This window comes from Echinops telfairi, unplaced genomic scaffold (assembly GCF_000313985.2).
Source record: "Echinops telfairi isolate 266 unplaced genomic scaffold, ASM31398v2 ScPeMD7_7457;HRSCAF=8495, whole genome shotgun sequence".
Lineage (NCBI taxonomy): Eukaryota > Metazoa > Chordata > Mammalia > Afrosoricida > Tenrecidae > Echinops > Echinops telfairi.
The window spans coordinates 33,687,569-33,701,082 of record NW_022111357.1 but is presented as its reverse complement, the minus strand read 5'-3'; the positions used below and the strand labels follow the sequence as shown (position 1 = coordinate 33,701,082).

The 13,514-nt window shown below is 48.2% G+C and overlaps 1 protein-coding gene across 2 annotated transcripts in view; it reads right to left on the bottom strand.

The window, feature by feature from the left end:
• Positions 1–13,514, bottom strand: part of MTOR (mechanistic target of rapamycin kinase) — a 128,423-nt gene that overhangs the window by 93,892 nt on the left and 21,017 nt on the right. For both annotated transcript variants that reach the window (XM_045299085.1, XM_045299086.1), the window contains exons 9-19: positions 11,992–12,178; positions 10,933–11,061; positions 10,040–10,284; positions 8,593–8,808; positions 8,031–8,236; positions 5,468–5,590; positions 4,694–4,783; positions 4,438–4,530; positions 3,305–3,439; positions 2,935–3,064; positions 1,272–1,522 (exon numbers count right to left, since the gene is read on the bottom strand). In XM_045299085.1, the coding sequence (XP_045155020.1) occupies positions 1,272–1,522; positions 2,935–3,064; positions 3,305–3,439; positions 4,438–4,530; positions 4,694–4,783; positions 5,468–5,590; positions 8,031–8,236; positions 8,593–8,808; positions 10,040–10,284; positions 10,933–11,061; positions 11,992–12,178 (1,805 nt within the window). The remainder of the gene's footprint in view (positions 1–1,271; positions 1,523–2,934; positions 3,065–3,304; positions 3,440–4,437; positions 4,531–4,693; positions 4,784–5,467; positions 5,591–8,030; positions 8,237–8,592; positions 8,809–10,039; positions 10,285–10,932; positions 11,062–11,991; positions 12,179–13,514) is intronic.

Below are 13,514 nucleotides of genomic sequence, written 5' to 3'. Positions count from 1 at the left end.
CTCCCGTGTGCTCTATCAGATACACCCCTCTCCCCAAGCTATAGCCCCAGTGCTGTCCTCTGAAGTACATTCTTCTGAGGGGCGATGCCCTCATTATTTAAAGCCAGGAAGGTTGAGAAGTGACTTGTAGCCATAAAATTTCCTTATTCTTGGGAAATACAAAATGAGGAGTTTAGTATTTGTGGATAAAGGTCAAGAATGTATGTAACTCTCTTTCTTGGCATCCAAAGGGGAAAACCAGAGGGGAGGAGAGAGATGAAGCAAATGGGGTGTAAAATGTTAGCAAGAGGTGAATTTGAGTAAAGCTTATGTAATTGACCTTTATATGACTATAATTTTTTTGGAAAGTTTAAATTTATTTCCAAATAAGAAATTAAAGTTACGAAACACAATACTCTTAAAAAAACAAACAAAACAGTACCTAAGTCCACAATGATATTTACCCAAAAAAGAGAGAGCGTGCAAGGGGAGAAAGGGGGGTGAGCTCTCCTCTCCATACAAATGGCAGCTAGTGGAAGGAGGAGCGCTAAAACTACAAAGCCATCAGTGTGAGCCTGGCCTGGGACAGTGGACGCTAACACCAGCAGGTGAGAGGGAGGTAAAGCAGAGGGGCAGCGAAAAAGAGGGCGGCCTTCCATGAGGTGGACTGACACCGTGGCTGCAACAACAGGCCCAAACAGGAACAACAGTGAGGCTGGCGCAGGACCGGGCAGAGCGTCACTCTGCTGTGCAGACGGTCATCATGGGTCGGAACTGACTCGATGGCACCTAACGACAAGTCTCAAACTATCAGCCCACAAAGTAGTTCTTAATGACAAAAAAATCTGTAACTTTCCAATAGTGCAATTAGTTGGACATCAACTAAACCACGTGTTCAAACGTCCCATCAGACCTTATGAGCTATAGTAAGAAACTCATAATTTCATCTATGTTATTCTCACCACCACTGTTTGATTGAAATCTAATCACGAAAGAAGCAATCAAGAGACCCAGACAGTGGAACATTTCAGAGAAGGCTGAATTGGACTCCATCCTTCCCCTCTGGCTATTCATCTTTTACACAATGTGAGGGAACAAGCCAAGAAAATTGGACCGAGCTGATTGCACGTGTTCACTTATCTTAAATGTTGGAATTCAGGAGGGAGAAACGCATGAAGTTCAGGAGTAAGAGTGGGCATTATTAGGAGGCTGAGGCCAGGGGATAAGTCTTCGGTGGACGTGTGTGGTAACAGCAGAGGAGCAAGCACTGCATTGGGGTTTTAGCTACTTACCTCCCGGATGGCCCCATCACAGACCCGGATGACATTAAGGAAGGTGGGCATGACCTGGGGCAGGAACTGCACACACTTGAGCCCCAGGGACTTGAAGATGAAGGTGATGGCCTGGACCACCATGGTGTGATGCTGAGAGAGGGACTGGTCCCGGAAGATCCGCATTAGGGCCACCATGGAGACGGCGGGGTAGAACTCATCCAGAGGCAGGTTTCCCATGTTGACCAGCATTTCACTGGTGCTGTAGTCAGCTAGGGCAAAGGGACAGAGGACATCCATGAGGGTACGCCACAACTGTGAGGATGGCGCAGGACTGGGTGGTGTTTCCGGCTGTTATACACAAGGTCGCTATGGGTCAGAGCGGTCTCAGTGGCGTCTAACAACAACGCGGCCGGACTCTGAGTGGAGGCAGACACAGCCAACAATAAAAAGCCCCCTCAGTCACGGGAGCTTGCTAATCTTTCTCCCGGGTGTGTGCTGAAGCCTTTGGGAATGTAGGGGCCTGTTAGGAGCCCCTGAACACGCCATCACCTTCGAGACTCGAAAACCAAAACTTTGGTTTTCTTTACTACCCACGTCAGAAAAGGCCCAGAAAGGGCAGGATGAGGTTTCTTTACACAAGGTTTAACTTGCTTCTTAACATTACGGTTCCCAACTGCGCAGCTGAAACCATCAATAAAAATAATGACTTCCCCAAATGAAAGTAAAGGGAATTAAATTAGGGAAACATGTGTTCAGCAGCTGCTTGGTGCCCCCTCGGGGGATTTAGACCAGCGAGTAGGCAGATGCAGCTGACCTGAACAAGTAGGATCTCGAGGGCTCTGAGGGTCCCTGAGGTACAGTGAGGAGGGAGCACTAACACGTCAAGAGATGGGGCTGCCAGCGGTGCTGAGTAAAGGAGGACCAGCTGCGAGGATGTGGCCCAGGCCCAGCTCCTGGCAGCTCCGGGGGCAGCAGGGTAACACTTCTCAGCTAAATGTGAGGAAGGGGAAATTGCAAGCAGTACGATTCTGTCTCTACAGTTTAAAGGGATCATTTGGCTTGAGAGCAACATTTGGCTGGGAGAGGTGGGAGGGAACGTCGTGGTTGAACTCACTCACTCGGGAGCAGACCTGCTCCTTTGAAATCCGCTTCCCCAGGGGGACAACAGGGTTACGCCTGGAACACGCTACAGGGTCCCTCCAGTCTATCCTTTGCAGTTCTCTCCAGCTCGCAGGCAATGTGGCAAAAGGCAGCAGTGTCGGGCTGGCCCACCCGGCAGACAAAAGAATCGCGGGTTTCTGACTGACTAGTCCTTCCAGGCCCCTGTCTTGGTCGGCCTCCGATTTCCGGTCAAAGAGAGGAGGAAAAACATATTCCATCCCCTTCCTCCTTGGGTGTCAGGAGAGTAAAAGAACCTCAAAGAAGCAGCAGCAAAGAATGAGAGGAGAACACGGGCTGTCCCATGTGTGTACAGACGTGGCCTGTGCACACAGAAGCTGAACACACCGAGAAGCAGCACGGCGGCTAGGATTCACAAGGAAATGACTGGCTTTTTAGGCCAAAGCTGCTCAGTGAGGCCAGAACCCATCATTTCCTCATTGTCTAGTTCAAGATGCTTCCCAACCATGGTCAGCTGTGTGGCTCAGGGACCTGGCAGGCCTCTCTGGTTCCCTCCACTTACAGGAGTCCTGACTTGACTTGGATTCTGACAGGCTGACAGCAGAGGCGTCCCGGGACTGGTCAATCATGCCGATGTTCACTTTGTGCTTGTAGGGATCCAAAGCCCCCAAGAGCCCTAACACACGAATCGCCTGAGTGGTCAAGGGGAGGTAGGAAAAAAGAGAAAACATTCATCACAACCTCGTCTGGTTACAATAGGCTTTACGTTCTGCATTACCCAGTTCATACCCGGATGATTAACTACCTGAGGAACTGGAGAGAGACGCAGATCTCAAGGCTGTCAGAGCATAGTTACACCACTGCCTTCTCTCTCTCTCTCTCCATTTCCCCAGCAAACCCTTAAAGACCAAGTTTGCAGCCATGTTCTCTACCTCTCTGCGTGTGCCCTGGTTCTGCTCAGTCTTCAGAAAATTCAGCAGCACCTCAAGCAGAGTGGGGTACTTTCTGTAGGGCTCCACCACATAGCCTGTGCTGGCCACCAACTGTCCCAGGGTCCACAGAGCCACCTAGATAGGACAAGGATCACAAGGTACAATGAGCCAGGGACAGCAAAGGAAATGGTCTGTCTGCTTTGCTAACCAACTCTGAATAGAAAGCCTGAGAGGCAGCACATGGAAACAAGGCTAATTAAACACAAATGTGCAAGCGCCACTGGATGAAAGAGTAAACACACGGTTCTCAGAGGAAACACATCACTCACTCACTGCAGTCAAGCCAATGCTGACTCTTAGTGACGCCCTGTGGGTTGCCAAGACTGTCCCTACTTATGGGAGTACAAAGTCCAGTCTTTCTCCCTCGGAGCTGCTGGTGGTTTCAAACTGCCGACCATGCGGGTTGAAGGCTAATAACTACTACACCACCTACAGTGACCCTTTAGGACAGGGTAAAACTACTCATGTGAGTTTCTGAGACTGTAAACAGGTTGCAAGAACAGAAAGCCCTGCCTTTCTCCCTCTCGGAGCAACTAGTAGTTTCGAACTACTGACCTCATGGTTAGCAGCCCAACTCATAACCACCACACCACCAGGGCTCCTCATGCAGAGACATGGTCCTCCTCTATTCACAATGACTAATCGCAGAAGTCTGATATCAAGAGAAACGAAAACGCTCTCAATTTTAGTTAATCCCCTAAAGACCTCGCATGACCACAGTGGACCACGGCTGGGTGAGGGCGAGCTGAGGCTCTGCCTGCCTGCAGAGCCTGTGCAGGTGGCTTTTTCAACGAGCCTGTGCCCTGGAGGATTGCAGCTCTAGAGATGACCCTCATTTTCTTTTGTATAGAGGAAAGGGCCCTCGTCGGCCCGGATACGCATAGATAGTGACCCAGGTGAGGAGCACAGCAAATTCTGGTTTGAAGTCTTTCTTGTGTTTACCCATTCAAGCAATACTTCTGAGCACCTACCATGGGCCACTCCACCTGCTGGGTACTGGTGGGGAACAAGAGAGACTAGGTCTCTGGCCTCACAAGGCTCTGCCCTCTCAGTCAGAAAGTGGTGGTACTCACCTGCCTTTTGGCCAAAAGAGAAGAGTCCTGGAGCATGTCCATGATGATAATAAAAAGCTCATCAACCCATTTCCTCATTTCTAGGCCACTAACCTACAAAATTTATTAACAAGTGATAGATAGGATTAGAAGTTATGACACATATATATTTACATATACATTATATATATATATATAAAATGGGTGATAAAAGATATTTTGACATCTTCAAGTTAACTTCTCCCACGCTTTGGAAAAAAGTAGTTGTCCTGCTCACCTGAGCCAATTCTCCTATTGTAGCCAAGACATTATTGATCACACCCGGGTTTGGGTCTGGGTCAGGGTCTTTCAGTTTCAAAATTAAAGCCTATGGAAAGATGGTAGGAGATGGTAAATGGAGATTCGAATATACTATAAAATGTTCTTTAACTTAAATAAAATGTACCCGAGTCAGTGTCTCTCTCTCTCTCTCTCTCTCTCTCTCACACACACACACACACACACACACACACACACACAGAGTATTTCTCAGCTGCATGAATCCAAGATTTCTCTGGAATGGGGCTTCTCCAACTTTTCCCACCCCAGGCACATGTCTGACATATTCGAGAGCTGGGAAGTCCTAGGACTTAAGGACATTTCCTGTGCCTCCTTCGCACTACATCTGTGAGGATCATTTACCCACACTCACAGATATTATGACTCACACAACTTTGGTGCATTCAAATTTGAAGGCTGTTTTTGGTGTTAGACTTTGAGTCCCGTCATTTCAGGGAGTTATTTTAGACCACTATCCATCTATTTCTTTTTGCCAATCACATCTGATAATGCTTTCAACATCAATCTTATCTCTTGTAAGGAGACCACTTTCCTGTAAGTGGTGAGATTTTTCCATCGAAAGTGCTTGAGGTGGCCCTTGTTGCCAAGCCAGGAACCACAGAAATCACCCGTGGTGTTCACTGTAGCGTGAGCACTGATCACTCCCATCGTGCCACACAAGGTGACACAGGCAGCCTGGAGCGGTGGCAGCTTCGCCTCTGCTGTGCATTACCTTCAGGATCGGCTCCATGTAGGGGCGGATGAGTCGGGGGGCGTTGGAGACGAGGTGTCCCAGCATGCGGGCACTCTGCTCTTTGATCCTTCCTATGCCACTGTGCTCAAGCTCTGTCAGGATCTGCCAGGAAGAGGGCTTCTGACTGCAGTGGAGAGGCCAGGGGAGGCCCGCGTGTCGAAGGGGGAATGTGGGAGCCAGGCCTCCACTGCGGAGCACGTGGCTGCTAGTCACACCACCAGCAAAGGACACCGCGCAGCTAATAAGACAGTCTCAAAATCAGCTGCCACTGGAAATCCGGTCAGAAACTAGTTACCTTGCTTTCAATCACACCCCACCCCACCCCGCCCCCCCAGGGGCTTACAATCTTCTCTAGGGTGCAGATTTTAACAGTGCTGCACCGTGGTGGCAGATGGAGGAGAGTAACAGGGAAGGCAGTGAGCAGAAAGGAGGGGAGGGCTCTCGGGGAGGAAAATCTTGGCCCAGGCAGGCAAGGGCAAGCACAAAGCCGAGAGCTGAACGACAAAGGCCAACAGGAGATTCCCTAACAGATAACCATGATGGAAGAGGTGCCGATGCTCAGCAGTTTCAGCCACATCTAGACGAGCCCCAATGATCAGAGAGCCTACCTATAGCATCCTCATGGATCTTAAGCAACAGAGGTAACAGGCTTGTTCTGACACCCTTCAAACATCAGGGCATTGTGCTCCTGGTGACAACAGAGACTTTTGGACCTAGACACTTGCTATAGACAGACTGCTGGGTAGCTGAGGCTGCCAGCAGGAACTGAGCAGAGATGCAAGTGAATGTCACAAGCCCAGGGTCCCGAGAGGAGCTGATGGGTCATCATGAGACTTAGTGGTAATCACCAGGATTACTTCGATCAAGTAACCAGGTCTTTCTGGGTCCCCTTGCTAGCAGACAGCAGCAAGAGGGGGTGGCGAGGGTACAGAGAACAGACCTGCAGCAGCGGAAGAGATAGCTGGCTGGGAGACGAGGAGAGTATACAGTCTGGGATGGAGCAGGGCCAAATTTGAGAGCCTCAAATCACTTCCAGGTCCCGAAGCATTGCTGTGCCCTAATAACAACCCCGAGGACCAAGACATCAAGGAAAGGCCAAAGTGCATTAGTTTATTTCCCTTATCTAGGCCTGAAGATGTGTAGGTCCATCGAGGAAAACGGTATCGAAAGTTAGGAATGAATTTTTAAAGTATTTTTTTAAACTTTGCTGTTTCAAAGTTAATCTCAGGACTCGGAAAATTCACTCAATGATGTTTCACACTCTTCAATGCCAGGAAAATACGATAGCCCGAGAGCTTGCCGTCTGTTTTCAGACTGGAGCCCAGTCTGCGCGGTTCACTGATTATATTCCAAACACTCAGCAGTACCCAGGGCAGAGCAGGTACTCAAAAAGTATGTTGACTGAATGGACATACTGATGTTATTATGAGCTATTTCTGTATCCGTGTAATATGATTTGAGCTGGCAGGCTCAACAATGATTTCTTGTTCTGTCCAAAGTGTTAGGTATTTTTAAAAGACTTAAAATGATGGGCACCCTAAACATGGGCCAACAGTTAAAGAAATAATTGGGCTACAAACAGAAGCACTAATATATGCATGGTATTCCAACTTGCTGACGGATAATATAGTTTATAGCTACTCTAATTATTTTAAAATGACATTATTCTAAGGAAAAGGTTACATGTATTAATGCTTCTCTCTGTTTATGTTCTTTACATGTTACGAAAAGTGCTTACTTTCAAAGAAGACATGGCGAGGGTCGGGAAGCAGAGGGAGGCAGGGAGGGCGGGGGAAGGAGAGGACTTAGAGTCACGTCAGGACCCAGAAGAGGCGGGCAGAAGTAGCTGGCGACAGGAAGGACTGGACCGTGCATCATTTAAGTGAGGCCAGAGAAGTAACGGAAGGTGAAGACAAACCTGAGGGCCGGGCTTCAGCAGAACTGGAAATTCTACTAGATCTTGCAACTATGCCGAACTGAATCTACCTTAGGGTGTAGGCCAAGCAGCTTCGCTTGGCATCTCACGATATTTCAGAGAGAAAGCAGGAGCCATGGCCTGGGGCCAGTGACTGAGACATGTTATTTTTGCTAAGAACAATGGCACCTGTGCTCGACCTGGCATCATCAGCAAGAAAATCAGGAGAAAGGCACGAGAGCGAGCAGGTGCTGGGGAGACAGACACCAGCAGCAGCATACCGAGGGAAGGGCGCCCCGACCAGCCAGGAAGAAAAGGAGATGTGGTGGTGGTTAGGTGCTGTCTGATCAGGTCAGACTCATTACGTTGGAACCGACTCAAGGACAGGGGACGTCGTTAGCTTGGAACTTAGCAGCACCCTGGAGTCATTCTGGCCAGAAACTTCCAACAGCCACTGGGACCTCAATAGTCAAACCAGGAGACGAGGTGGATTCTTGGGGTCAAAGACGGCGTTTACCAGCAATCTCAATGGCTCGCCCCCTTTCTGTCTTCAACTCTCTCCCCTGCAGCCCGCAGAGCACAAGAGTACCCACTCGAGTGCCTCCAGGTTGGACCGACCCTCATTACCTGGATGAGCATCTTGCGCAGAAAAGGCATGACAAAGGCTGGGTTCATGCTACTGAGGCGGCCCACGGTGCAGATAGCCAGCTCCCGGATCTCAAACACCTGGTCATTCAGGGCCACAAACAGCGCCTGTAAGTTCTCTGCCTGGGCCAGGTGAGCATCAAAGCGCTCATCCAGGGATGCCAAGACACAGTAGCGGATGTCAGGGTCTGCAAAAGTAATTGCGCCTTTGAAAAATCTCTTCAGTTACCTCATCCTCCTTTCAGTATCAGAAAGTACCTCCAACGCCATCACCCCAGCGGCTGAATCCCAGATACTTTTCTCACCTAACCTTCCACTGTTTTTTCCTCCACTCATGGAAAAAAAAGGTGCTAGAACTAAAGGCTCATTATCTTACACCAATAGATGGAAGTAGCCAAGCCTGCCGCCTTGGCAGAGAAAAAGCCGAACATCAGCTCATCAAGGCGAAAGATCTCCAGAGGAGGCCAAGTAATAAAATTAGCTACTTCCCAACTGCCCCAAGACCCTACACTTCTCCAGATGGCGCCTGTCTTGTAAGCTTTACCAGGATCTGTTATCCCAACCACGAGCAGTTTGCTGAGCACATCTGCCACCACTTGCACTGCAGTCTGGCTAACCACGTGAGCATGGCCACTGATGAGGTGGATGGAGGGCGTGAGCAGGCGGGAGCAGGTGCGAGCAGCTTCCATGCGGATCTCCTTGTGCTCACTGTTCAGGAAGTGATCTGCACAGTGGCGGACAAACTGGGTCAGCGAGTGGCCTGGATACAAATGCAGAGAGAAAACCATAAACACAGGTGCTTCGGAAATGTAGGTCTGCAACTTGCTAGATGCATTTTTCATTCCTCCACAGCTAATTCAATTTCCAGCGGGATATCGATCAACAAGATACTGACCCAGAACGCGTCCCTTAAAAGGGTAAAAAATGGGCTTTGGATCAGCAGAAAGGCAATAGAGGGGTGGTAAGGGAGCAGGGACACAGAAAAAGGTCCTCCCCCCACTCAAGCCTTCTCTATTCCTTTCAAAGAAGACGCTATCTTTGTGTTATTATGACTCAAGCCCTGACGTTCCTGGAGGGTAAGACAATTCTTGAGCAATTTTCCCATCTGTCTTAGTTCTCAGATTAAAGGACCAAAAGAAAGTCTGATGCAGGTTATGCTTAAAATACAGCTCATTCCTAAGGATTAGAAATAAATTACCCTAGGTGTTAATCCGTGTAAGCAGAGTAACTGCAATAGCGGAACCCAGGTGGTTAGAATTCAAGTCTTAAGACCAGCGGTTCTCAACCTGAGGGTCGTGACCCTTTTGGGGGCTGAACGGCCCTTTCACAGGGGTCGCCCGATTCCTAACAGTAGCAAAATTACAGTAATGAAGTAGCAACAAAAATAATGTTATGGTTGGGGGTCACCAGCACATGAGGAACTATTTGGAAGGGTTGTGGCACCAGGAAGGTTGAGAACCACGGCTCTAGACAATATGTTGCGGTTTTCTACACCTTCTTGCTTCCTTGTTGTCTGGACTAACACTACTGACAGGACCTTAGATTTCAATTTCAAAAGGATCTTCCCCCACCCCTTGAAATCTCTCTCCCTGGAGTATGTATTGATGTGGGTTTTTCTGAGGCTTAGGCTTCTAAACTGAAGGACACAGGCCTCATCACTCTTGGAGATCACACTTCCATAGGAATGGAAACACCCAAGAAGCCCCTTCTTATCAATGGTGAAGTGCTACATCCTGCCTCAGCCCTGTGGAACTGGGGAGGCAAGAGAGGCCCATCTCTAACTTCCCTATTTCCGAAGTATGATTTCCCCGGATACTTCTGAGTACTATCTCCGCCCAAACTCCGTATGGGACTCAGAAATGAAAGGGTCTAGGGGAAGAATGAGTTGCTCCAGGTTCAACCATGCAAGATCCCAGAAACCCAGCCATCCCTTCCTTACCCCAGGTTCCCGCAGCACTCAACACTGTGGCAGAGGGCACTGCGAGTTTTACCTTCAAATTCAAAGCTGCCGAGAGTTCGAAGGGCAAGAGTGATGCTGCCCACGTCGCTGGCCTCAGGGAGGGTTGTGAGGCCAGGAGAGGCCAGCTGATGGGCCAGGCCCTTGGGCATGCCTGGGTGCCGGAGGGGCTTGTGCATGAGGACCAAGGAGAGCATTTTGAGCAGTCCATCCTGAATGTCCTTCTTCAGCTGTGGGATCTGGCGGCTCAGGTCATAGAGCACAGCAGTGAGAGCAGGGCTGGGGGAAGGAAACCAGTCACATGCGGGCTGGGCACAGGATATTTGCGCTGTTCTTGCCCAGCAAGGGAACCTTTAGAAACACTACTAGGAAATGGAGTTAATGTCCTAAAGTCTGGCGCCCTGACCCTCAGATTTCAGATCAATCAAGAAGTGTTGGATTTTTGTCACGGTAGCACTTGCTTAATATTATTCAGCACAACGCAGAAGGCTGAGTTTCAATAAATCATCCAGGAGGCTAATTGAGAACCCTGTCTTTATCGAGAATAAAGTTTAAGATGCTGCAACAATTGGCTTGATATTAATAGAGACAACAGTTGCAAATATTTTAAAGCAATTCCTGTATGGGCAGCATTATGGTAAGAATCACCACTTCATGGACCCTCTCACTTAAATCCTCACAAGAACAGAAGCAATAAGAATTGCTATTATACCCACTTTTCAGATCTGAAAACTAAGGCTCAAGAAGTTCAGTAACTTAGCCAAGATCATACCTCTAGTCAGAGAAGGAACAAGGGCTGAGAACCAGCCTGTCTGTGGGGCCTGCTCTCCCCGGCCTATCCAATCCGATGCACACAAGACCATGCCTTCCCTTTCACACAGCCGCAGGTCAGAAGGCCAAGCCCCAACTGCTGAGACAGACACCCACCTCAGACCCACTGCCAGCATGGGCTCCAGCAGCTCCTTTATGTCCTGCTGGATGCCAGGCCCCATAGCCCGAGCCAGCATGCTGATGCAGGTGAACACTGTGGCATCCACCTGCATCGCCTTCTGCCTCCTGCAAAGAAACAGAGAGCGGCTAGTTTAGACATAACAACCTCTTGTAATGTTCTCCCTCAAAATCGCCTTAGGGTGAGGAGGACAAGGCCACCACAAGTAAGCGTGCAGGTTGGCTACTGCACAGTTTTTGAGGGCGTAAGTCATCGTAAATCTCTATGTTTACGACGATCCAGCAGGTGGCAGTAAAGCGTTTTGAGGAAGGGTCCCCTTTCCCGAATCCACACAAAGGCACCCTATGGGTGAATGGCACCCTGGCCCAGGGTACCTACCTATTTAGGAAGCACACTGAACAATGTGTTCGTCAGGATGCAAAGTGCAGCCTCCAACTATCCCAATGCTTGCGCTTAGTCAAAGGGAAATGAAAAGAAGTTTTCCTCCCCATGATAAGACTGCTGAACGTTACAATGGGCAGGGTTATTAACTCACCAGAAGTAAAAAGACCAACTATCAAGCTATAACCAATGAACAATGACACCTGAGCCTTAGACAAAGCCCCTCTGGCCTCTCCCTCTTGCAGGGTGCTGAAGGGTTCTCCTGGCGAGGTGAAAGGACTGCTGGAACCCCAGTGATAAGGAAGAGATGGCTGTTAGGGCCCCTCTGTGCCAGTCTGGGATTCTATGCTTGAGGTGTCTTATCAAGAGAATGCTAGAGAAAAAAATGAAAGCTCGGGGATTTCCAGCAAATAGGAATACTGAAAACAGCATTGGCGTGTAACATGTTCACAGGCTATTCAACTTCCCAACAGATGGACATGCTCCTTCCTTTAGAGTAGGTTAAACGCCACTGATGAAAAGCTGTTTTTGATCTGCCTCCTTTACACCCTGGAGGCTAATGATACACCAGAGGGTTAAGCTTCAAGGAAACTGGGATGGTGCATCCTTCCTCCCGGGGCAAACAGGACAGAGAATGAAACTATAGAGATGCTTACTTATGGGCGAAGTCCTTAGGGGGCAGTGCTGCCCGGATGATGTCCAGCACTCGAGGTAAGTAGACCTTAAACTCGGATCTCACAGCTACAGAAAGTAATCCCAAGGCCTGGAAGGCTGCCGTGCGTTCCTTCTCCTTTTTGACACAACTTAGGACGTGGTTCATGGTATCCTGAAGGTACTGGGTATCTGAGCACGAAGGAGACAAAGCATAAGGCGCATGTGGTCAGTGGTGGGCTACGGATCCCAGGGCAGAGTTCTTCGAAAGCACTTAAATTTAAGAATAAATTAAGAAAGCAGATTAGAAAGATGTTAAGAATTCAGAGGGTACACTATCCAAATTTTTATGCTTTATAACCACTCCTCAGACACATCTTTTGGAAATAGTAAAAATGTAAGATTTCCTTTCATTAAAAAAAAAAAGTATCTCCAAAATTTCATCACATAATTGTTCCTATTAGTGTTATTTGAGAAAGATTATTATAGTTTTTGCATACAAAGAGCCCCTTTAAATAATGTCCATGTTCATATGAAAATCATATGTACCGCATGCACAGGAAATTGAAGCAAAAGGGGGCTGCATGGTTTGTAAAACAAAATCTAGCATACATTGTGCAAAAATTCATTGCCTGCTTTTATTTAAGAAATATATTCGATCTTGTTTAAAAACAAAGAGAGAATGACCTAAATTATTTTGTTTTATTGAAATTTAGAGTACTACTTTGCAATAGACATTCAAGTTAGGTCTGGAAATCACTCTGCTATTATCTAGAGATTGTTTTGTTACAGTTATATATAATGGAACAAGATTTAGTCTGTAATTTGGAAAGCCACGTGTTCAATTTCATTAAGCTCATATAAGCCACCATGTGTGGGTAAGCGATTCTTAGAGAAGTGAAGTTCAGTGTTGCTCTTCCTCTGAGGTGGGGTTTCCTGGTTCTTGCCTCTCTTCTAGTTCAGCTCTTCCATCAGTGAAGGGTCCAAATCGCCGCACGAGCAGCACATATGCAGCAGAGCAGGCAAGGCCACACACCAAGTCAGGGGTGCTGAGGGTTGTCAAAACCATGTGGGAGACAGGAAGTAGACTGCCCCTAAAGCACTCATGCTGCTGAGAGGTCATGGGGTCAGTTCCAACTCGGAGGGGCCTCTGGCCCAGAGAACGAAACACTGGTCCTGGCCATCCTCACAACTATTCTTGTCTTTGACCAAATTGTTGCAGCCACTGTGTCCATCCATCTTGTCCAGGGCCTTCCTCTTTTTTGCTGCCCTCTACTTTACCAAGCACGATGTCCTTCTTCAGGGGCTGGTCTCTCCTGACAACATGTCAACATGTAACATAAAAATCTTGACAGCCTCAATTTATCATGAGGTTGCTTATTGATGCATCTGTGAGGATTTAAATTTTATGTTGAAGTGTAATTCATACTAAAGATTATAGTCTTTGCATGATCGCTGAAGACAACGTGGGTACATAAGCAAATGTGCTGAAGAAAGCTGATGGTGCCTGGCTATCAAAAGATATAGC